This window comes from Kwoniella shandongensis, chromosome 7 (genome assembly GCF_008629635.2).
Source record: "Kwoniella shandongensis chromosome 7, complete sequence".
Classification (NCBI taxonomy): domain Eukaryota; kingdom Fungi; phylum Basidiomycota; class Tremellomycetes; order Tremellales; family Cryptococcaceae; genus Kwoniella; species Kwoniella shandongensis.
This window is the reverse complement of record NC_089293.1, coordinates 851144-874520: the sequence shown is the minus strand read 5'-3', so window position 1 is coordinate 874520 and position 23377 is coordinate 851144. Positions and strand designations below refer to the sequence as shown.

General features: G+C 49.4%; 10 protein-coding genes across 10 annotated transcripts; 4 read left to right on the top strand and 6 right to left on the bottom strand.

Annotated features, from left to right (window-relative positions):
* Window positions 1–91: 91 nt before the first annotated feature.
* On the bottom strand, window positions 92–2865 carry CI109_104199 (uncharacterized protein; the record flags this gene model as incomplete). Its single annotated transcript, XM_032004058.1, has 8 exons — window positions 92–675; window positions 736–913; window positions 1046–1369; window positions 1431–1736; window positions 1809–1985; window positions 2065–2256; window positions 2323–2403; window positions 2494–2865. 8 exons carry the CDS (start codon window positions 2863–2865, stop codon window positions 92–94), a joined length of 2214 nt encoding a protein of 737 aa, XP_031861660.1.
* Window positions 2866–3204: 339 nt separating this feature from the next.
* On the bottom strand, window positions 3205–4457 carry CI109_104198 (GTP-binding protein ypt1; the record flags this gene model as incomplete). The annotated part of the gene is made up of 7 exons (XM_032004059.1): window positions 3205–3304; window positions 3354–3588; window positions 3640–3707; window positions 3764–3792; window positions 3849–3905; window positions 4234–4329; window positions 4425–4457. 7 exons carry the CDS (start codon window positions 4455–4457, stop codon window positions 3205–3207), a joined length of 618 nt encoding a protein of 205 aa, XP_031861661.1.
* An 808-nt stretch (window positions 4458–5265) lies between these two features.
* Window positions 5266–6261, bottom strand: CI109_104197 (uncharacterized protein; the record flags this gene model as incomplete). The annotated part of the gene is made up of 5 exons (XM_032004060.1): window positions 5266–5297; window positions 5425–5443; window positions 5617–5737; window positions 6130–6152; window positions 6232–6261. The coding sequence occupies 5 exons, from the start codon at window positions 6259–6261 to the stop codon at window positions 5266–5268; spliced, it is 225 nt and encodes a 74-aa protein (XP_031861662.1).
* Window positions 6262–7346: 1085 nt separating this feature from the next.
* CI109_104196 (uncharacterized protein) lies at window positions 7347–9277 on the top strand (the record flags this gene model as incomplete). Its single annotated transcript, XM_032004061.1, has 3 exons — window positions 7347–7439; window positions 7540–8001; window positions 8087–9277. The coding sequence occupies 3 exons, from the start codon at window positions 7347–7349 to the stop codon at window positions 9275–9277; spliced, it is 1746 nt and encodes a 581-aa protein (XP_031861663.1).
* Window positions 9278–9648: 371 nt separating this feature from the next.
* On the top strand, window positions 9649–10737 carry CI109_104195 (uncharacterized protein; the record flags this gene model as incomplete). The annotated part of the gene is made up of 3 exons (XM_032004062.1): window positions 9649–9843; window positions 10049–10441; window positions 10585–10737. The coding sequence occupies 3 exons, from the start codon at window positions 9649–9651 to the stop codon at window positions 10735–10737; spliced, it is 741 nt and encodes a 246-aa protein (XP_031861664.1).
* A 392-nt stretch (window positions 10738–11129) lies between these two features.
* Window positions 11130–12835, bottom strand: CI109_104194 (uncharacterized protein; the record flags this gene model as incomplete). The annotated part of the gene is made up of 6 exons (XM_032004063.1): window positions 11130–11194; window positions 11254–11365; window positions 11456–12034; window positions 12097–12587; window positions 12658–12759; window positions 12820–12835. 6 exons carry the CDS (start codon window positions 12833–12835, stop codon window positions 11130–11132), a joined length of 1365 nt encoding a protein of 454 aa, XP_031861665.1.
* Window positions 12836–13459: 624 nt separating this feature from the next.
* On the top strand, window positions 13460–15229 carry CI109_104193 (uncharacterized protein; the record flags this gene model as incomplete). The annotated part of the gene is made up of 5 exons (XM_032004064.2): window positions 13460–13570; window positions 13779–13826; window positions 14210–14466; window positions 14600–14947; window positions 15088–15229. The coding sequence occupies 5 exons, from the start codon at window positions 13460–13462 to the stop codon at window positions 15227–15229; spliced, it is 906 nt and encodes a 301-aa protein (XP_031861666.2).
* A 549-nt stretch (window positions 15230–15778) lies between these two features.
* On the top strand, window positions 15779–17157 carry CI109_104192 (uncharacterized protein; the record flags this gene model as incomplete). The annotated part of the gene is made up of 4 exons (XM_065967430.1): window positions 15779–16076; window positions 16159–16300; window positions 16428–16598; window positions 16866–17157. The coding sequence occupies 4 exons, from the start codon at window positions 15779–15781 to the stop codon at window positions 17155–17157; spliced, it is 903 nt and encodes a 300-aa protein (XP_065823502.1).
* A 217-nt stretch (window positions 17158–17374) lies between these two features.
* CI109_104191 (uncharacterized protein) lies at window positions 17375–18949 on the bottom strand (the record flags this gene model as incomplete). Its single annotated transcript, XM_032004066.2, has 6 exons — window positions 17375–17510; window positions 17610–17993; window positions 18185–18394; window positions 18544–18594; window positions 18657–18663; window positions 18871–18949. 6 exons carry the CDS (start codon window positions 18947–18949, stop codon window positions 17375–17377), a joined length of 867 nt encoding a protein of 288 aa, XP_031861668.2.
* Window positions 18950–19630: 681 nt separating this feature from the next.
* On the bottom strand, window positions 19631–23370 carry CI109_104190 (uncharacterized protein; the record flags this gene model as incomplete). The annotated part of the gene is made up of 11 exons (XM_032004067.1): window positions 19631–19675; window positions 19741–19801; window positions 19867–20100; window positions 20237–20433; window positions 20510–20777; window positions 20855–21510; window positions 21561–21660; window positions 21710–21882; window positions 21941–22115; window positions 22180–22987; window positions 23049–23370. 11 exons carry the CDS (start codon window positions 23368–23370, stop codon window positions 19631–19633), a joined length of 3039 nt encoding a protein of 1012 aa, XP_031861669.1.
* Between the last annotated feature and the right edge of the window lie 7 nt (window positions 23371–23377).

Genomic DNA, 23377 nt, shown 5'->3' with positions numbered 1-23377 from the left:
CAAAACTTGTACTATAATGTGTGTATGTCTTAGATCGTAGCTCAAATTTCCCAATATGTAAACAGATGCATAATACACGCAATGACTAACCTCACTCTGCAGCTGAAGACTTGTTCACAACCGATACCAGCTCTTTCCAACTTTCCAACTCTTCGACATTAACACCTAAACCCTCCGCATCGGATTTCAAAGCTTCTATATCGACTTTCATCTGTTTACTAAATCTCTCTTCTTCCTTTTCTTCCCCCGTAACGGCGCCTTCCGCACCTGGTGTTGTCGATCCACCTCCGCCGGCACCGCCGAAGAACGATGAGAATCCAGATTTCTTCGATTTACGATGTTTTCTCAGTAAATCTTCGGTCTTTCTAACACTGGTCAATATACTTGCGTAATTCTGACAAACACTATCGAAAACTTGGGTACTCCATTCGACTTGGTATTTGTCTTTCAGGGCTGGTCGTGAGGAGAATAGCGTATGAAGGGGTTTTAAGACGGTGGGGATGAAATAGCTCGGTTGTTGGATAGATGAGCTGGACGAGGAGGAAGGTGTAGGTGAGGGTGAGGCTCGGAATTGGGAAGCGATGGATCGTATCAATTTCAAAGGATCAGTAGAGCGACGAGTGAGGATAAGAAGGACTTTCTCCGAGTAATGGGTGGTTGGGAGCGTGAGATGGTCTGAAACATAGTAGAGAGCATCAGCTAAGCTCTGAATAGCCAGTATTTATTTGGACTCACTGCTTAGACCAAGGGTCTTGACGACCTCCAAGTCACCCGATTTCGTCGACAACTTGTCCAGATCCGTAATTGCCGAAGCGGCGAACTTGAGCGCTGCATCCTCTTGCGACGTATCCTCTTCGCCGATGTTGTAGTTGTCCATCAAGGATTTGAGGTGTGTGCCATAACGGGCGATGATCTGCCATTTGTTGAAAATGATCGGTCAGCTTGAACTGTACATTTCCCCGTTGCCCTGGTCATGAGGAGGGAGTGTTGGCGGCCATGCCCGGGGCCATGACAGATTGGACAAGCAGCACGAAACGGAACTCACCTGTAGACTTAGTCTCCAAAATCTCGGCGCCAATTCTGGGATATACACCTCTTCACTCCAACATGTCTCCAACGCCTTCCAAACCGCTGACGACTGTCCCAGAGCCCACCCATCTTTCCCATCATCACCCACAGCTGCGGATGATGCTAAGCTCGCTTCGAGACTACCGACAACCTCCTTCCAGCGCAATTGGAAATACACCGGTAGCTGCCATCTTCTTTCGAAAGACTCGTAGAATGGACTGGATCGCATAGCCGTTACGCTGCGAGAGGAAGGCGCGAGATTCTCTAACAGGGAGATGAAAGAGTGTGTCGTGGTGTAGTGCTATTGTACAAAGTTTGTGATGAGTCGTTTCTACTACGGCAGGAGGTCTATGCCGACTCACTTTGTGCAGCTCATCGGGTCTTCCCGCGGAGAAGATGACCCCTCCCAATCTCTCCATCACCGTCTCGCTTATCTCTGGCCATATCACTCGTGCAAAGAAATCGAATCGTTCCGAGATATCTTCGGCGATAGTCATGACTGGTTGATAGGTCTCCACTTGAGCTAAAACACGATTATACAGTCCTGCCAAGGCAGAGTTATCGGTCGTCGGAAGTCGGAGAGATCTGTCAAAGGGATTTTGCAGTGCGTGAGGTGTCTGAGGGACCGTAGGTGATGTCGGACCATTCAAAGCAGCTGGCGTTATTGTCTACAACGCAGAAAGAGAAGAACTTTCAGCTGATCGCACGACAGCAGAAGGTGGGAGCACGGTGACACTCACATCACGACAGAACTCTCTCACTGATTTCCTTATCACCTCTTCTGCTTCCTCCCACCCTTCAATGAGCTCATAAGTCTTCAGACACTGTTTAAGCATCGGTATTGAAGGGTCTCTCAGCTCTGCTGTCAAGAGCGTTGAGAGATCCTTTGATATCCGGCTCTTGATCTTCTCAATACGCTACAACCCGACGCGGTTGAGTCAGCACAGTAGGGCTTGGAACAAGGTGCAACGATGCAAATGGAATCAAGAGACATACCTCCTCTACAACGCTGACGATCGCACATCCTTCCGCTCTCGCTTTGTTGAGTAGATAAACCACTTGGGTATACTCCCCCGCTACTCTCGTCACCATCTTGGCGCTTCCATGCTCTTCATCTGATGCTTGATCCAGTAACGTCTCGGCTCGCGATAGGGTATCGAAGAGTCGTTGTAACAGGTCAAGTAGGGCCTGTGAGTGGGGTGCCATGAGCGCCTGTCACGTAGCGGCGTGACTTTCTCGGCGCATATCACATACCTTCTCTTCTCTTAATCCTGCTCGTTCTTCGAGCTTGCTCTGAACTTTCGTTTGATGTTCTGCAAGAACATCTCGTACACCCTTGGCAACAAGACAATCAGCATGCGAACCGCTGTTCTCACGAAGCTCTTCCTAGCTTCAACCATGATAAGCATCAGATCTCAAGCTCACCTCTACCTCCTGTCTTACGTCCTCTAATGGCCCTTCTAATCGTTTCAATCTCCCTTCTTCACCTCTCAATCCCGTTCCAAGACTTATAAACTCCTCATAATCCTCATTGATGAGCTGTACCAGCTCCTCTCGCAGTTCTCCTAAATAGCTCCGTAATTCTCCACGAAGCTCTTCGAGAGGTATATGGATTCGAGAAAGGAGGAAAGTGTCCGCATCGAATGTCTCGGCTGTTAAGAGGGGATGAGAGTGGGAGAGCGGTTGGAGAGAAGGGAGGTCGAGGGAACGTCCTTGGGATGAGGTGGATGAGGATGTGGAAAGTCGCGGTTCAGGTGATGGTGGTCGAAGTGCAGATGTAGAGGCGACTTCCGCCATCTTGCGCAACGCTGATCCGAGCTGGCTTGTCTCTTGCTGGGTACTGGTGATCGTTGTGATGACAGTCTTGGTTGTGCAATACAACACGTCGTGAACCCGAATTCGCGATATGTCCAAGTGGAGGAACCAGAGTTGGCCGTGACAACGGGATCAAATGCCTTCATGTTGTTGTTTTGTTTCACTTCTGGAATACATTCCTTGCATCACCTCTAAGCCTCGTCAAATCAATCGGATATATCATAACGCAGAGCTCTACAAACGAAAGAAAGAGAAGACCTCCTCGTGTCACTGCTCGTCCCTATTCATCCCCTCATCAGTTACAGCCGGTTCGATCCACATTTAACAGCATCCACCCGCTGTCTTCTGCTCAACATTCTGACCAAGACCCTTGATCGTGGACTTGGCACCGGGACCAGAAGCCATAGATGTGGAGCCCATTCTATAACACTAGATCAGCACAGATCAGACGAAAGATGTTCTTCACTCACCGGTCCTTGATCTGCTTGGACATGGTCAAGAAAGCTTGCTCAACGTTTGTAGCGTTCTTAGCGGAAGTCTCGAGGAAGGGGATACCAAGCTCATCGGCGAAAGCCTTTGCCGCTGCGTACTCGACCACCTTCTTTGTCGCCAAATCAGACTTGTTTCCGACCAAAAGCTTGTTGACACCCTCCACAGCGTATCGGTCGATCTCTTGCAGCCATTGCTTGACGTTTGTGTAGGTGTCTGCGGGACGTCAGATACAGCACCGATGATCGGACGCGCTGTTTTACTTACCGCTATCGGTCACGTCGTACACTACTATGATACCATGGGCTCCTCGGTAGTAAGATGAGGTGATTGTCCTGTAATGCTCATGGTGAGCTGGGCGAAGGAAGAGTGTCTTGAGGGGACAACATACCTGAATCGCTCTTGACCAGCGGTATCCCACTACAGATAGCAATGTCAGTGGGGTTTGCGCGCAACTACAGCACCGAAGTACGCACGATTTGCAATTTCACGGTCTTTCCCTCAAGCTCAATCGTTCGGATCTTGAAATCGACCTAGTGCGCGAGAAAGTCAGCATTGCTGGACGTAGTGATTGGTATGGCCATAATACGAGCAACGGAGCGGTGTACCGAGATTGGCGAAAGAACCGAGGGGGTTCCGATGGGAAAAAGTCTGTGAGTCCAGGTATTATGAAGAAGAATGGCGCCTGGCACGTGTCTGAAGAGCTGCTCTTTGCCAGAAAGCACGCTTTCGCCTTGATTCATCGCAAGTTTCACTTCACTCCATCCCCTCCACGTCGCCTTCACACACCGCTCTCATCGAATCTCTCCCAACGAAACGCGATGTGACAAAAGGGCAAGGAAGGGATGAAATTTAACTCACTCCGATAGTTGAGATATAGCTCTCGGTATAGGTATCGTCGGCAAATCGAAGAAGCAAACAAGACTTTCCGACACCTGAGTCACCGATGAGGAGGAGCTGCAACACAGCCGTCAAGTCAGCGTTTGTTGTCTCTACCTCAAAGCGATGATGCAGGCCGTTGAGCGAAGGGGAGAACAGGTCACTTCACATACCTTGAAGAGATAGTCGTATTCGGGAGCAGCCATATTGAATGTTTATGCAAAGTTCGTTATTCTATGATAGTGGAGTCGGGACGAGGTGATGGTATAATCGGCAGCGGCAAAACCACGTTGTTGATCGTGACCAGAAAGAGCGAGAGACGAGAGTTAATTCAAGTAAGCCGAAGATGTGACAGGGGGGCCAAGAAGAAGAGGAGGAAGGTAGATGTCAGCGCTTGAACCTATCATCGCACATCACTCATCGCCCTTCTGTTCCCAGCACAAGGCCGAGCCCCGCACGCGCCGCTTATCTTTCGGCCTAGCCTTTCCTCCATTCTCGCTGATTCTCCGCGCGTCCATTCGATGCTGCAAACTCACAAGTAAGAAGAGAGAGGTATCGCCTGAAGTGTGTTGCTCTAGTAATGAGGATATCCGACTCTATTCGTGAAGTATGGATGAATACGAGGATGTTGTTAGTGAGAACAAAGTCAGTTGGTTGCAGCAACGAGGAGAGGGGGATCATCAAGTGACGTTTGCGTGCGCGGGTGGCGTGGCACATCCACTTCGATCATTAACCTTAAATGGGGAAATCAAATAAGACATAGACTCGTGGTAGATCGGAGAATACCGGGAATTGTATTCAGTGGCAGCTGTATGCATCCCCTCCTCCCTTCCCACCCGAGAGAGCCCAGGCAACAGCAACAACAACAGCAAGTCGCCCCTGGTGATAATGATCTAACAGAGTCAGGCAGCATTCCTACAATTACAGCCCACTACCCGGTGCAAATAATAGTTTCATGCAATGTCATGCCCAGTCTACCTCTACTACTCCGTCTCAATCCACATCCTCCACCACTTAGAAAGGCTTGTCGGAATCGGGGGTAGTGTCTGCTCGGCGAAATGACGGTTTGAGAGGATGGCGTGTACAGAGCAAAGACAATGAGGCAATCACAGACAGAGAGGAGGGCAATTCCGTCAGCTACGTCCTGTATTCGATGTGAGGACAGAAACATACCCTTGTAGTAGTTTCCGAGCTACACGCAAGAAAACAAGGTATTAGCATTCGATGTAATCTGGGTTTTCGTCTCGACCCGCCCAACTAATCGGCATAACAAATAGCTGTCCGCTCCTCATCCTATCCTGACCACCGCTGTTCACATACATACACCCAGTATCACACCGTTCTACGGCCACAAACAAAACTCACCACAGGGACCTTGATCAACACATCCTTCCTGAAAAGAGGGACATCGGACAAGAACAAGCTGACGGCAGCACCGGCGGTCACACCCCAGACGGCGAGAGTAGGTGTCCAGCCGGAGAGACGCCTGGAGGGTGAGAGCGATCATCGCGACAATTCGAAACGTTGAACGGACGTATCATTGGAATGTGGAGTGATGATAATCGTTGAGGTGGCAATTAAGAGAAGAGCGAGTAATATGATATCGATATTTCGCAGAGTAGATAAATGGGCATGTCAAAAGGGTTTGCGAAAGCGAGATAATCATCATGAGTGTCGATTGTACCGTAGAGGAATGTGAGTGGGAAGCAACGAGTAGGGGTTAACGATCGATCATCGGCAGGACATTAAGAAGTCGAAATGGGCAGGGAATAGTAATAAAATGATAGATCAGCAATCTTCTCTACATGTATCCAGCCTATCCTCCGCATTGCCTCTATCCATTCATTCGATACCCTCAAACAAGAAGAAGAGACATACTCAGCGGTCAAACCGAGGAATTGCTAAAAAGCACCAATAACATTAGCTCCAAGCTCAACAATATAAGTTGTCTGCATGCCCAACCGCAGGTGAAAGACTTACGAGCTGACTTCGTCGGACAAAAGAAGGCATCGTGACTGGATGGCGATGGTGAATGGACGGATGAGATGAAGAGTTGTAGAGAGCAAACTACGTTTCTAACGTCGTCGGAAACACGGAAAGCAGAAAGGTGCAAAGGACGGATACGACGGCGAGGAGCGACGAACCCAACGAGCCAACGAGCGTGGTCAGATTTAAAGTGCGTAAAGTGAGTGTGGCATTTCATGACGTGGCGTTTTTCTTCCGCGTCTCGCTGAAGGGAGGAGGAGGGCGTAATGATCGCTTCCTTTATGCCAAACATAACATGTATGTACATAGCTATGCATGCCATTTCAGTCCACACAATTGAGCAAATTATATGATGAGCAATCTCCACGTTGAGGTTGTAAATGTTATAACAAACCGCTGGCTAGATGAGCATAACAGGTAAATCGTCACATCTTCCTCCCCTCCGCCTTGAGTCCCTCCTCGGCTGACCCGCCACATCGCAGCGACGTTCGCACTTGCGATCCTCTGCATCGTAATCCTCTTCGTCCTGACAACAGCTTTACACTTCATCCCTGACCCCGAATTCGTGGAGCCGTCCCATAACGACCAAGAATGGAAAGAGCATGAACATGAGCGGTTGACCGAGAAAGCAGGAGGAATGGGCAGGAGTGATAGTGGAGGTCTGGTCTAAGCTTTGTACATTATACACTCAGCACTCGCAATGTTCATGACCGTTGTCCCATCCATTATGGTGCGGCGGAGATCCAGCGCCTTTTGTCCGTGGCGTCCATACACTACGTCGGAGAAAGATACCGCTGATCAATTTGCCCGACCCCGCTCAAGTTAAGCTACAGCATGACCATGCGATTCTTTTCAAGCACAAGACTTCCATTGAACAACTCCTTGATATCACCGCACACTGATCCGATATCGGCACTACCCCTTGCGGATGAAAGGAAGCCATGCCAAAGCCACAAAGGAGGTTAATCGTATTATCTTGTGATGCTGAGTGATTGAAATCCAAGGTGAATAGCTATTTGCTCGTCAATTCTTATGCTCGTTGAGGATTAGCTCATAGCTCTTGGAGACACTCCGCTACCACTTTATCATCAGTCTGGAACGTATACGAAATGAGCAGACAAGCGAGCTCAAGTGCCTACAAACCTATGACGGTTCGGTTGAGAACGGCGATCGCGTCAGCGGGAGATATAATCACTGACGAGGTAAGTTTCAGTACCAGGGCTACAATTCGCCAGGCGCCTCACTCGAGATTACGAGGTGACTATAGTTCTATCATATGCTGACACGTCACTCGCCAAGTAGCGGGCATCGGACTTCCCACTTGTCGTGTATCTCAGCGACGCACTCGATCGTCCGCCATCAGTTCTCGCCAACTCAACTCTCCTTCTATTGATCTCCCTCATCCTCCTGAACCCATACGACCTCTCCCCTATCCTTACCAACCTTATCGGTTTCGTCCCTTCTGCGTATTGCACACTTCAACAACTTATCTCTTCGGAGAACGCTCCACCCACACCACCCAGTGCGAAGCAGAAAGGTATCGAGAATCAAAGGAAAGAAGTTGGTAAAAGGTGGTTAGATTATTGGGTGATATTCGGGACAAGTTTGTTCATCGAAGATCTCCTAGGAGAAGAGGTGTTATTTACTTTCGTACCTTTCTACTGGGCTTTCAAAGTTGTCGGTATCGTGTGGTTTTTCCTTGGTCTGGTGGGTGTGGATGTGGAGAAAGGCAAGAAGACGGAAACTCACAAACCAAAGCCTTTGGTGAGTCTTGTTCCCCGTAGAAAAAGGTCCTTTCGGCGCACATTGGCAGGAAACCTTTCTGACTTCGAATCGTAATATCTTGTAGCGTCTCAAAGCTCGAAACAAGAACAACGCCGGAATCGAAGTGGTCAGGTCTGCTGGAGAGCCCGAACCTGAGCCAGAGGAGCGAGGCAACGCCACGCAAATCGATAAAACCAAGTCCACAGAGAACGTCAAAGACCTATCCTCTCAAAAAGATCCTTCGCCTTCCAAACCTCATGGAGACAACCGTGTCGGCGATATAGATCATCCAGCACTATCGTCCACTCCGGTCTTCTCAAGAATACCACATACGCCTTCATCGCTCTCTACTCCCGATAGCGACGCTTCATCGCCCTTCGATCTGAGCAGTGTTGCGTCGTTGAGCGTATCATCAGCTGACTCGGACGCGGACTCGGATTCGGAAAGCGATAGTGATGAAGACGATGACGAGATCTCTTCACCCGAACATGAGACGAGTTCGCATTCCGACTCTGGTTCCGACACGGACTCGACCTCGTCTGATCCTGATTCGGCTTCGGATACGGACTCTAACGACTCGGACGACTCGACAGATATCATGCTTCCGCCCGGTACACCGCTTGACGAGCTAGCCTTGAGAGGACTGAAGACTGTCATGTCCCCGATCGCATCGCCTGCTCCAGTCTCGCCAGCCGATGACGGCGTGGGACCCGTAGTCGAGGACGAGACAGGTGATCACAAGGTCCAGGAACAGAGATCGAGTAGTACCCCTGACTCGACTCAGAAGCTTGAAGTGGGAATGGTAGAACCTGCGAAAGCTAAGGTCGACGGAGCGGGAGTCTTATCAAATGACGACAATGTGGACGCGAACCTAATCATCAAGTCAGACGAGAGTCCGACGAAGATGTCAGTCATACCGGCCGGCGAAGGAGGAAGCAAGAGTAAAAGTGACGACGACAAGTTGCAATCAGCACCGGTCTTCGAAGCAGAATCAGTGGCTGCGCCGCTTGAGGCGGTGATCAAGTCTAGTGAGGCGGAAGGTGAAATCACCAAATTGAGTCTCGATGATTTGCTCGCTATCGCTATGGAAGGTGAGGGTGACGCACCTGATGGAGAGCAGGAAGAGGACGTCGAGGTCGTTATAAATGAAGAGAGGACTCAGCTGGCGGAAAAAGAGGATGAGGTAAGAAGTGGGGTCGGGGCAGGTGTGGAAGTGGCAGGATTGGGAACGGCACCTCTGAATATCAAGAAAGATCAAGTACTTGTGGAGTCATAAATGTAGTACCATGCGAAGATGTTTGTCTTGTACCATGAGATCCACAAAGCATGTACCATATGATCTGTACTGAACTTCATGCATGATGTAATGTGAGTTTTCTGCATGAGCAGTACGTCGAGTATCGTCGCTCTTGGTGCGAACGTATGGCATTTGTGTCTACGACCGTAATCGTCCTTGATGAAGGAGATCTGCCACATCCTTTCTTGGACGTTCCTTTCAGGTCAAACCCCTCCCACCTCCCATCCATGCTCGATCCGGATCTGTTGACGTCCCCAAATCGTATAGACGGGCCGGCAAACTGGCAAACATGAGTAAAACTTCTCACTTTGGTCAAAACGACTGAAGGTTAGTGCAGAGTAGTTACAAAGATGTCTTCATCGAGAGAACAAACCAAGCCTTCGTCGTCATCCAGCAAGACCCCGAAATCCTCATCTAGCAAATCGTCGTCCAAGAAAGACTCTTCATCGTCATCATCCAAAGACAAGGCGGGACCTTCCGCTAGTCAATCGAAGTCTGTCGATCAGATTCGGAATGCAGAGTACGAGGCGCTCGTGCAGAGCTGTGTGAGTTTGCTGTGGCGACTACTCCTCGGATCCTCAGCAGTGAGCTGCCTCAACCTATTGTCCCCTTGCTTCGATCTTTCATGACCTGATTTCCTCACCTACAGTTGGGAATTTATTCCTCTACCATCTCATCCGACCAGAGAAATTGGATCCTAATCGCCATTGTTCGGAAGAACAGCACGTTAGCTGATATCTCACCACACAGCTCGCCTCTCACGCCGGCTATCTCCATACTCCCATCGGTTCCCTCTCCTCCCTCCTCTCTCTTCCACAAACAACGACCCTCATCATCCTCCTCTCCCTATTCTTATTCGCGCACTTCTACTTCCCACTCTTCCTCATCCCTCACTTATCATCAACCATAACACTCATCATACCTATCCAAAATACCGTAGCTGCTATTCAAGCTGAGAAAGATGATAAAGGGAAGAAAGGTGAAGCCGGACAATGGTTGTTATACTGGATGATATATTGCTTTTTGGGATGGGGAAGAGGGTGGGTCGCGATTTATAGACCGGGTTGGAGAGGCGTGTTTGAGGTTGGAAGGAGCGGGGGACTGGTCTTGCTGGGTGGGGGTTGGTTCGGTAGAGCTGTACTTGTGAGTTCAGATATAGCCTAACTTTCGCCCTAGCGAGACCTGAGCAGTGCATTTGCTCTATCATGATCGGTGGCACAGCGTTACTACAGTACGCGCCTTTTGATGAACGGGATAGGTGCTAACATAAGATCGATGTATCGCAGAAACAGGAAAAGAGTAAAGGCTTGAAAGAAGCTGAGCAGAGAGAATCGCAGCCCGAGAAGAAAGACGAGGGTAAAGCTAAGCCTGATGGAAAGAAGAAGAAAAGCGAGAAGAAGGCAGAGTCAGCGAGCGGGAAGAGAGATCCGAAGAAATGAAAGGCAATCAGACGTCACTCATCGATGGACGTTCAAGGTGTTACGTTGTAAACGCGTTCGTAGAACTGTGTCATCCATTTCGAGCACGTTGAGGATGAGCACAGGATGCACAGCTCCAAATCACAAGATGACATGATGGGTCGCATAGATGCCAAACTAAATATATCACTTTTCTTTTTTTCGCTACAAGATGTTGACCGTGACATGTCAAGAATACTGGATGATTACCAAATCGTGTCGTGGATCTTTGATACAACATGGAAAATTGTGTGACCAACTGATGATGATACCGAATCCCAAAATGGTTTTTACAGTCTCTATCGTGACCATTTCGTCGTTTCCTATCACTACCCCTTTCTCCATTCGTCCTTTTCGTAGACAGAAGCGTGGCGTTAGGGCTCTTGATGAGGAGCCTCGAGCTTTGCGACGAATATTTGGCTATATGCCTCATCCATGTCTAAAGAAAGTGAACCGTTAGCTCGTCATATACTGTGAGTGTGTCCGACATCGACTCACGACATAACTCTGTCAAGAACTGTGTCTTCAGAGTTTCGACCTTCGAGTGAAACACCCCTTTCTTGGCGTGAACCTTGCAGAGGCATAGGAGCTTCACGGTGAAGTCTTCCACCTATATATGATATGAAATAGAGAAGTCAAAGATTGATCGACTTCACTGCGATAGCTTCGAGACAACTTAAAGTGATGTGACTGGACCTACCAGAATATTCCTGTTCTTTACCTTCTCTCTATACGTCTTCTGGGCCCGCTGATTCTGCGAACGTCGGCCCTCGCCGAACCTCCTGCTTGCCTTGCCCTTCAGCTTCGGCATCTCCTTCTCTTGGGGTAAGTCGCCCTCAGTCTTTGGCAGAACTGGACAAAAGGACTTCACTTTGCGCTTCGATGAAGATGTCGTAGGCTTGGTCGGACTAAATGGAGGATAATGGTCGTTGAGCTCAATAAATGACGGAGAGGGAGATCCGACATATAACGACCCTTCGGATTCCACATCGAAAGACGATGCGGGAGATGCGATAAGAGTCGCATGTGCAATTCTGCGTTGGCATGCCGATCGCTGGGAGCTCACAGGGATGCTGACCCCCACAGGGTGCAGAGGCGAGGTTGAAGTAGGGGGCAGGACCATCTTCTTCTTCTGCTTCTCGGCTACCGCATGCTTGTCGCCAGGTGTCGCTTTACTAGGAAGACAGCGAAACCTTGAAGCTTGGGCTTCGTTCAGGATCATTCGACGAACGCTGGGTGTCTTCTTCGTCGCGGAGCTAACGGGCAATGTCTTGGACTTCTAGGTTGTCGAGCCTCTTTGTCAGCACCCCGGAGCGACAGCGACCACAAGGTCAGACTCACCTGCTTCGAGCGGCGTGCTCTAGACTTTTTGGTTTGAGATTTCTGACTGTTCGCGGGGGGGAGGGTAGGGATTTGGAGGAGAGGAGAAGCAATTGGCTTTGGTTCGATATCCGAAGGGATGGATGGCAGTAGGCTGACTTGAGGATCGCTTGAGAGATGGCTTGGAGTCAGAGCAATCGCCTGAAGCCGGTTTGAGGCGACAGTCACCCCAAGCGCTCCCTTCTCCACCTTCTCGCAATAGGTTCCGTCGTCATCACCTCTATCACAGCCCATGTCGACCTCCTCTTCCTCTTCGCTGTCATCGAGGACTTGGACTTCGAGTCCGTTCCCAATCGGTGAGGAAGCAAAGACAGAAGTGCTTGAAAGACCGAAGTTGACCAGTGGGGAGGGGGTTATAGGAGTTCGAGAGGAAAGGAACAGGTCGTTGGGGTTGATCGCCTGAGGAGTGATAGGCACTTGAGACGGGTTATGCAAAAAGGGACTCGATGTTTCTACGTATCATTCTTACTCAGCTTTCTATCAAATCTCGTTCTCACAGTCGTTCTCACAGAAGGTACTCACCAAAATTATGAGCGCTGTCGTGTTGCCAGGGCAACGATCTACTATGGGAGTCAGACGCCTTATTGTCCGGCAATGTGAAGCCTAGGGGAGTCGTGGGAGTGCCTATGAGAGAGCTAGAAGTTTCAGTATTTAGTTATCAAGCAAGATGGCGATAGGACTTACCTGGAATATACGACATTTGGCGGACATCGAGGTCGTCAACATCGAAGTTGTTCATGACCTATGAGCCGCGTCAAACTGATTGTGCGATTTGAACAGTTCAACACAACCATGTGGAGTGACGAGGCGGGTACGACTCACCAAAATCAAGAAGGTTCGCAAGATATGGGGTTGTCGACAGGACAATCGGGTCAAGAAAGACACAAAAGGACCGCAAAGGGAGGTTGCTATCCCAGATGTGATGATGAATCAAGAAACTCAAGGGAAGTTCACTCGTCCTGATGACAGAAAGAGAAGACTGGATTGAGAAGCGGAATCGATCTGCAATGTCGAAATAAGTTATTCCCACAGCACTTTGGGGACTTTTGTCAGATACGGTCACGCACAGACCGAACTGTCTTTCCGAAGAAGTTTTCCGAGTCGGAAGTAGGACGATCGCACCACTCTCTGTTGTGCCCCACATGATTCTCTCCAATACACCTCGCACGACCGAAGTCAAGTCTGGTCTTTCTCGTTTATTCTCGTCGTATCTTGATCCCCAACAAGCTAGAAGCGGTTAGTACCATCCTGATACACTTTAACGATGGTCCTTTCGCCCTGGTAGTCAAGTCTACCTATCAGTGATGACGAGACTATCCAAAGGATGGATCGGAAGCGGCACTGGGATACCGCTGTCGTGCTCGACTTTGCCGAAGTATGTTTAGGCACGTTCAAGCATTTCGGTTCGGGATTCGGATGTGCCTTCCAGAAATTAGTGAGCTGTCATCCTTTCGCACTGTGACATGTCAGCTCTGAACAGACATTAGAACGATCGTCAGGTACGTCTCCGGCGTTTCTTGAGCTTTAGTCCGTTTGGTCGCGAAGGAGAGACTGCATGCTGTACAGAGCAAGTGTGCAAAGCTCCCCTCGCTGTTGGGTCCAAGTAGTGAACAGGGTGGCATTGGTGGTACACCATCTCCCAGCTCGATTACGTGCTTCAAGTTGGCAAAGAAGAGGTATACAATGTCAAGGTAAGTATAGAGTCATGAGGAATGATTGCCTTCAATTGATTATCGACACGAGGATGCAATGAGTCTGAAACTTGCACTAGCTCTGACGCGTTTCAAAATAAAGCTGGAATTGGAATGACGCGTTGTGGCGTTTTGGTGGCCCCCGCTTTTACCCCGCGTTTCTGGGAACGGTTTGGTTCACTAGTACTTGGTCTTGAAGCGATCAAGGCTATGCTCTGGCTTTCTTAAACTCTCATATCACTCTCTGCATACCTCACACTGGCAACAAGAAACAGATATCTACCTTTTCAATTACAACGGCCTTCACGACGATCTCGCAATCTCTTGTACACATTTCCGTCGTCTCGTCGTAATCTTGCGTCACCCAACTCTCTCGAACCTAGCGCGCGAGGTTTCCCGTCAAGTCTGTCTCACTTGCCATCCCGTACAACTCTCATCCCAGCATATCCGATCCGACATCGAGTAGAATCACCAAACTATCCGGACTCTCACCTATCTCGTATCCCTGCATCTATTGTCCGGGCCTAGACTATCTTCACGCTTCAGCTGAAATAGTATCATCCAACTCGGTCATAGCTTTGTCCAATATGGCTGGAAGAGAGAACTTAGGCTTAGACCAATCTGGTAGCGATCCCAGAGGGTGAGTTGGGGCATGCCTTCTTGTTTACTCTACATCATTACCCAGCGTGTATGACAAACCCCGTCCGTTGTTCGTCACTAGCTATTCGCTAACACGATGGCATGGCCTTCCTGCTCTGGACACCGTCACGCAGATCTCAACGTCCCGTTCCACCACACGTCGGTAACCTCCCCTATATCCAACCTAACACGAACGGTTCCGCCTCCAGTCTCATGGAAGCGGTGATCGGTCCTGCCTCTGACACCCCGCCATCGACTCCTCCCATCACCCAAGGCTACAGACCTTCAGCACTTGGTGACGGACGACGGACTTCGGCTGCTGGCCAGGCTTATGAGGGCAGTAGTACTGGTAATACTGGCGATAGGAGGGACGGGGGTGTGGATGTGTTGAATGACGCAAGCGGGAAGGTGAATGAAGGTGCCGTGCCGAAGAAAGAGGACGAGAAGGTGGTCAAGGAATTACAAGAGAAGGTAGACAAGCGGTAAGTCTCTTCTCCTCCTTTTTTCACGGGGGGTCATGCTGAGTCCACCCCCTATAATGACGCGCTTACTTCCCTCCTCTCCCATTGCCGTTCACTCTTTAACACAACGTATCGGTGTCACCAAATCATTCTACCTCCAGCCGTTCCGTCCTCCCTCACCTCGAATCTGAGCTCGCGGCTCTCGAAGCGCAGATAAGAGCTGCTGAGGAGAAGTTGGCAAGAGTACAAGGATCCGGAGTAGTGGCTGGTGCAGGCGTGCCTAGCGAATCAGCTCGCCAATAGATTGCTCTCATATCAACAAGTCTTTCCTCACTGCCACTGCATCATGACATCTTCGAACCTCGGCACATCATATCAAGCTCAGCCTGTACCCCTTCTCGCTTCTCGATACCCCCATGCCAGCTGTATCATGACATGCCCACATACGATTATGGCAATACCATCAGGATACTTGACTTACAATATGTCTTACATGCGCACTGCGATCCTTTTTTCCGATGTTTGTCCTCCGATTGGCCAGGCCTGCTTGATCGTGATGTTACCCGAGCATCCTTTGTGAACGTCCGTGAACGGATGTCACTGTATGCACTCCTAGACTTCCTTTGAGGTGTCAACGATCAACAAACTGGGAGAGCTACACCATTGAGGTGCTCACCAGCCACGCTTGATGCGCTGAGATGTAGGCGACTATCTCACTACTGACCACAAGCATAAGTTTCCCTTCCAACGCCGTTGACAGCAGGACTGACAACCATACGCCCTGTACGGGTTGTACTACTAATCAAACTTAGGATACCCAAGTTCCATCGCCTGATATCCCAACTGATCGCCATGCGCTTACCCATTCTTGTGCATCTCGCTCCGCTATTGATGCTCAACACAGCAATGGCCGGTCTCTTTGGTGGAAGCGAGACCACCACCTCTTCCTCTCCTTCGTCTACCTCATCCTCTGGTACTACCAACTCTGAAGTTGCGTTTCTCGAAACTTTACAAGCTGCTCAAATAACTTCCATGTCATGTCTGATCACCCTTGTCAACTTGACCACCACTCCCATCGGAACATGTCTTGGGCTTACCTCTTTAGCAAGTCTAATAACCAATTCAGGAAACTCTTCTTCGTCTGATGGTAGTACAAACTCCACCGACTCGTTTTCGACTCAGCTCAATACCTATCTCGGGGATGTAGGATGTGTGCGGACAAAGCTGTTCAGATGCGGATATAGGAGATGCGAAAGCGCAGTTGGCTCAAAGTTGTGCGAGTTCGGCTTCGGAGGGTGGTTTAGTGGGTGTGTTGGGGACCGTGTTAGACAATTATTCGAGTAGTTATAAGACACTCGCATGTCAGATTCACTAGTGAGTGCGCCATCGTAATTGACGACTCAACCACTCTCATATTGTGTTCGAACACTGGTCGTTCCTTGGTCCGCGGCGAAATGCTTCGTAGTCACGATACTGATGACCCCACCTCGACCTTTCGCAGTAACGGAACATCCGACCTTTGTCTGCCCTCTGTCCTTAACACATCTGACACAGCCGACTCATCTCAATTCTTCGATAACCTCGTGACGGGCACCATTCTCGACCAATATAAGGATTCGGTGTTTACGAGTGCACAATGTACGGGGTGCATGTACGAGATGTTCAAAGCGGCGTGAGTGATCGCGAGTTCTTATCTTGGTATGCTTCGTCCCACTGCGTTGTGCGACAGTGATAGGATGTGACTCATCTCACCTTCTGATTGGCGAGTTGTTCGCCATCGTTACTTCACCTCAGTGTATGGACATGGACACCCACCCGCCCTCAGAGGTGATATGGGAACCCGTTCTCCCCCCTTCTGTACCGTCAACCCATCGCTACAGAGCTTCTTACATGAGTGCATGTGAGCATCCGCTGATCATTCTACCATCCCTACTTATAGTCAATATACAATCCCCTCCATACGAGGTCAAGCACTCACGAACGCCCTCGGCGATCATCTCAAGAACGATTGTCCTCAAGACCCCACTTATGGCGGTGTTGTGAATTGGGGAGATGTGGAAGATCAACAGATCCCAGATGCGTTGCAGGTCAGTCAGAATACACAGAGTGCGAACGGCGTGTCGTCGAGTGCAAATCCAGTATACGATCTGGGAGACTTGGTAACTATGATGGGAGGGTATGGACCTGGATGGGTGATAGGGGGATTGGCGGCGGTGATGATGGTCGGATGAATGGATGATACTGTACGAGTAGTGAGATTGATCCAGCTGCGAGATCTACTGCAAAGTGAACAGTGAGCCGATCCGACTTTTTTTGCCAATATGAGTTAGTTAGAAGTCCTCGCTCGCGATACCCCTGTACTGTAATCTGTAGATGTAGGTGATTATACGATTATAGCATGCGGATCTACCACATTAGAGTATCAAAGATTGACCGAGTCCAGCTCGTCTACTTGAAAAGCGATTCAAACAAATACCAAAACATCATCCCCATCAACGCCAAGTTGCCCTCGAACATTCCGCCACTCCCCATCCTTCTCGACCCGGCACTGACACCAGCTATTGCCATCTTGTTATTTGCCCCCCTGGACATTGAGAGCACATCAACGATCAGTGTTCGTCATCCCATTCACTATGGTCCGACGGCACAGCACCATGAACGAGCGGGCAACTACTGTACTCACGGTGTGATCTGTGGCACGTTGAGTGACAGATGTGGCGTTTGTAGTGATGCCCCTGTAAGAGGAACGACGGTGCCACTTAACGATAAAGCATCGCTTGTCACCGTTGCAGCTGACGAGATACCTGTTGAGGAGCTCAAAAGACCCGAAGCTATCCCAGAGTTCGCTACTGTAGTGATCGAGGCGAGGTCTGACGAGCTAGTCGATGTGTTTGAGCTATCGGTGTTGACGGGTGTTGCAGAGATTGCAGGTGTGTCAGTCGCTGTGTTGGGCGACGCTGGCTGTGCGGCAGTAGTGGGCTGAGCGGTAGTTGTTGGTGATGCCGAAGCTGGGGCTGCTGCTGCGCCTTGGGTGTAAGTTGAATCGGGAAGATGAGAACAGTCGATCCTGTGTGTATTCCAGAGCCACAAAGACAACAAGTTGTCAGCATCGCTCAACTTATCACTGACGGATAGAGGCATGATCGCTGTAGTACGTGTACGTGAACTGTGTTATGACACCCTGAGTCTAAAACATCGTACCACTGGTACCGTCTATCGCGCACATAGCAATTCTGAACTATGTGAAGGATCACTCACGGACTCCCAGCAATATTTACATAATCCACATCCAACCACACCCTCTCATCTACAGGATTCGTCGATGCCTCATTCAGAATCACGATCTGATGATTATTCTGTTGTACGCCCGACGAAGCGTATAGAACAGCTTGGATCTGTTCGGGTCCTGGATATCCGTTTGAGAAGATGAGAGGACCATTATCGATAGCTGTGGCGTAGTATCCGTGACTATGAGTGAAGCGCGGTAGGGCGGTAGCGCAGAGCAAGGCAAGCAGTGCGTCAGCATCAGTACTATCCATCTACAGTACTTGGGAGAAGAGGAAATTTGCAAGACCAAGTGCAATAATCTGAGATACAGTCATTGGGTTCTTACTCACTTCTTTCGCTTAGATCCGAACACTGTGATATCAGTTCCGGTCCAACATATTCTAGCCCAAGCCTTATCTTGCGTTGCAGAATGAATGTCCCGTTGTAATATTGTGGGGTCCACGTATCATCTATCAAAGTCAGGTGAGAATCAGTCAGTCTTCTATCCCTTTCGTTAGTGTCCCTTTCGTTAGTGCTGGGAATGGAAATGAGCGTGTGCAGGTGGAAGGGGCTAATGCACGGTAATCTCTCGAGACGGGACTGGATGAACGATATGGGAATCGGAGTACTCGTACTGTTGAGTACGAGCTCGTGGCAAGTCTGTGAGCTCAACTCACCTGAATGATCGGTTGACCAAGTATCGCCACCGTATTGAATCCAGTTGGAGGTATCGTCTAGAGTATTGTTGTTTCCCATCACGTTTGTCGTATCCAGATGAATTTCGTGTCCCAAGTTATGACTTGATCAATAAGGCAGTATCTCGAATGGATCTCTGTGTTGTTAAATGAAGTAAGGGCGTTTGAGTGAATGAGCGGATGGCAAAGGTCAATTCAACGCCATACCTCACATCAGCATATCTGTCCTCGATTAGCTTATATGTACAGCATACAGCGGGTCGAGCATTGGCATAGTTCCCACGCATCTAATCCAAAGGCAATCAAACGGTTGTAGAGGCCCAATTGAAACCGCGCTCCTCAACGACCGAGTGCAGGAGAGAGAACCACACAGAAAGGTGAAGGAAGGTCCTTTGTCAGTATGATGTTTCAAAGGTACCTTCGTTCATCTTCCGCCCATCTGTGGTCAAAGACCGCCTTTGTGAGTACATATCCCTGTCGAAGTCTATGATACGACATGTTACTGTTGTCAAGGCGCATGACAGACAAAGGAACGGAACGGGCTATTCCGGTTCTAGCCATGTTAGTCCAGATACGGTCGTCCTTCCAAGCCAAGTCGTTTTACAAAGCGGCCGAGAAACGGCGAATTCCAGACCTCCATGCCTATCCACTCCAAGATGTAATGTAAATGCTGCATTCCATGTGAGTCTCGACGCTTGACATTGGTCGATGGATACATCATCGTAATGTTGCCCTCTTCTTGTTACATGATTACACAATCCTCTCGCACCGAAAGGGCATACATTGCCTATCATGATCCGAATCAATGTTAGCCATAGTTGAGGGACTGCCTCGGAACAGATCCAAACCCACCTTGTCCACTGTCTTTTCAATCTTCTTCCAATCGCTTCGTCTTTGGATGAACTCGTAGATGCTACGTACAATCAACATGATCAGTAATTCGCTCTTCCTTGTCTGAGAGGGCGATGCCGGACTCACTCTTCCGGTGTGAAAGTCCCCCCGTATCTCGTCACATCCCTCACGATCTGAGCGAGATCCTTTGCATCAGAGACGATATACACATGTCCTAACATCTTGAGATTGGAAAAATCGTCCGTGATTCGTTGTTGTTTCAGCGACGCAACGAAAGAGTGATAGGCGTTCAGATCGGCAATGATTTGAAATCCACCTTCAAGGGAGATGATCTGACGTTTCAGATGGCGTTGTAAGATCCTACGGGGGAGGGAAGAATGCGATGCGTGTCAGCTGCCGTGTCTCTGAGTACACTGTTGAAGGAAAGCGTGAAGCAGAACAAATCGTGCGCTAAGGATCATGGTGTAACAGACGATTGGATGACTAGCCCACTCACGCTTGCAAACGGATCCCTACTTCCTGATAGAACACTTCTAACACCTCTTTCGACGTACTCCCTCTCAAGAGATTACAGTGCATTTCCAGACACTGAATTGCCTCTCTACAACCGTTCGTAGGTCCCAAATCAAGGGGGGTCCCTTCTACAGGATAGTACTCCCTCGGACCGGTTTTGACCAAGATGATATGCTCGACCTGTCATTCCAGTCACCGTCAGTCTAGGACTCGCATCCCACCGTGAAAGCGAAATCTGAGCTTGCGCAATACCCACCTGATTCATCAACACTTCGATACCGGCATTAAGACCCGCTGCGACCGCGTCGTCCAGAACCGACTCAAACCTCTTCTTCTCCCTCATCACAGCGTTCAAGAAATCGGTCTTGTCCACATATAGGGCCAGCTCTTTATCGAAATAGACCTGCACCATTGACTGGATCGTGTCTCCGATATGGACGAGCTCAAAGAACTGTAGTAACGGAGCAACACTAGTCGTTTCTTCGTGTTCGGCGGGTTTGTAGGTACTCATTTGGTTTGTGGCCCTGCAAGTCAAAGTCCAAAAATCAGCTCAATCCGGACAGACCTTGCTGCACAAAGGTCGGGCGTGTTGTGCACTCACATTCTGAAACCCGGAGCGATGTGCCTATCTCCTGCAGCTTTCAACATCAAGATGAAGATCTCCTCAATAGCCTCCCGAACCTTGTGTCCGTACTTTCCAGGATACTTTGCAAACGTCTCTGCCCTCTTCAACGAATCTCGATCGATCTGAATCAGTTCCAGCGCCGTATCCAGGGACACCAACAGCTGTAACTTGTCGAAGGACTTGTCTGTTTCATGCGATGGTGTTGGTCCTCTGGACGGGTTCTTCGAAGTCGTCTCTGTCCCTGGAACCGACAAACTCATAGTCGGAGAGGATTCGACTTTCTCATTTACCACCTCCTTTTCGTCCACCACTTCAACGTCTTTCTCTTTCTCTTCCGGGACTGCAAAAACGACTTCTCCATTTCCATTAGGTTCCTTGACCAGTTGTCCTCGACCATTCGATCCTGTCCACTTTTGAGGATTGAGCATCGCTAATCCGCTAACAGCTTGACTGGAACCGGTGACGATGGCATTCACTCCAAAGGTCACTGTTCGGGGTACGATTGTGACTGGAAGTAGAAGGGCGTCTCGGAAGCCGGCCAACACGTTTCGCTTGACTTGGTCCGGGTTGGAAGATGTAAGGAAAGTCGGGGTGGTGCCTTGAGTACGCGAGCCGGGATCGGACGCTCCGAGCTACACTGAGTTAGCAAGTAGAACAATTCCATCAAGAGATGCAGACCCACTTGTTGCTCCCACGCCCTGCAAATTTCCTCCAGATGCTGTTTCACCCATTCCGTCTCGTCGTCCAGGTATTCGTCTAGATGGACTTCGAACATTTGGAAGCTGTGAAATGCATGTCAGCATTATCTTAGGTCATAATCATCACACTCACACTGAATCCTCCACCTGAGTTCGTTGTATAACCGTTTGATCTTCCCCTACAACCTCCATGACTACATCTACCAGCTTCCACGCTTGCACAAACGTCGCCGCAGTCGCTTGCAGAAAAATGTCTTGCGAGACCGCACGAGCTTGTGATAGAAGAGGGTGAATATACTCGCCAATCTGAAGCAGCATATATCAGTTGTGTCGATCCACATTAGGGAGGATTTAGTCAACTTACAACATCGCTGGATACTCTGTCGCAGAAGGAAAGCACCACCCTTGCATTTGCTGGAAACACCCTCACAGCAAGTTGAGCATCTATTCGGAACGCTTCCAGCACGTGAGTCATGAATGCGTCCATGGGCGTAAAATCGAGCTGTTTTGTCATGGCTCCAGTCGTGGTGGGTACTTTGCTACGAGAAGAATTCGTTAGTCCTGGCTGTGAGAGAAATAAAGCAGAAGAAAGTCTGTACTTACACAATATTCTCCAGCGGGTCCCATCTAGCAGTATCGTAGAAAACCTCCCTCTTTTCTACCCACACTCTTCCGCACTCCCATTTGTCTCGTCCACCACCACCCGCTTCCCAAACTTTCCAACTACTTTCCGCTGCTAATTTCATCCCTGCCTCATCCTTCTTCCCATCGGCTACTTCGAACGCGACTAGACATGTCGAATCAAACCGATCTGCTGCGGCCAATAAAGCTTGCCGTAGGAAACCCCAATCTCGTAAGGGTTGTATACGCGGGGAGAGGAAAAGGAGAAGTGATAGTAAGATGTCAGATTGGGCAGGTAACGGTGGTGGAATGGCGGTGATCGGTGATGGAGGAAAGAGTAGAGAGAGTGTTGAGCTTGGGGAAGGGGAAGACCGTAAATGTCGACATAGTGGTAGTAAAGCGTTATGATGAGCTTTATATGCTCGATAGTAGGGTCCTGGTGGATGACTAGGGAAGGAGCCACCAAGCTTGGGTGTTGCAGGAGTAAGAGCGAAGAATCCAGTGGTTCTACCACCACTTGTTCCAGCTCCCGTCGGTCGAGAAGGTAATGGCAGATCATCAAAATCCAATAAACTTTGCTCTTTTGACGATCCTCCACCACCTCTTCCGTTCGGTTTGGCAGCTTCGAAATCTCCAAAGTCTACGTCTTCAAAAGTATCATTGCCTTGTGTTGAGAAATCACCGAAATCATCGTCTGGTTGTATTGAATTACGATGTTGTTGTGAACTGGATGCTTTTCTAGGTGTTGGAAGTAGTTGTTTTTGTTGACCATCTCGCCGAGGTGACGCAGCTGTACGAATCTGTCAGATTATGCTCTCAGTCAAACTGGATATATATCATCTCATACTTACATGTGTCCGGTCCTAATTCCAACAGTTTACATCTGACCTCCCACCCTCGCTCATCTTTCACCAAACGGGCTAACGACCTACTCGCCCTCGCTACATTGGGCAGATCAGGAATTGGCAAGAATCCAATGATTCGAAGCACAACCTCCTCTGGCCATCTGCCAATTGACGGTCCTGAGCCTCCAGGTATGGAAGAAGATATTGAACCTCGAGCCCCGGAGGAGGGTTTGGACGGTTTGAGGACTGATGCGAAACGAGCAGAGAGAGCGTGAGAGGTTGATGGGCCACCCGGTTTGGAAGGGGCGATCGGAGTCCACTTGTCCATCTTGAAC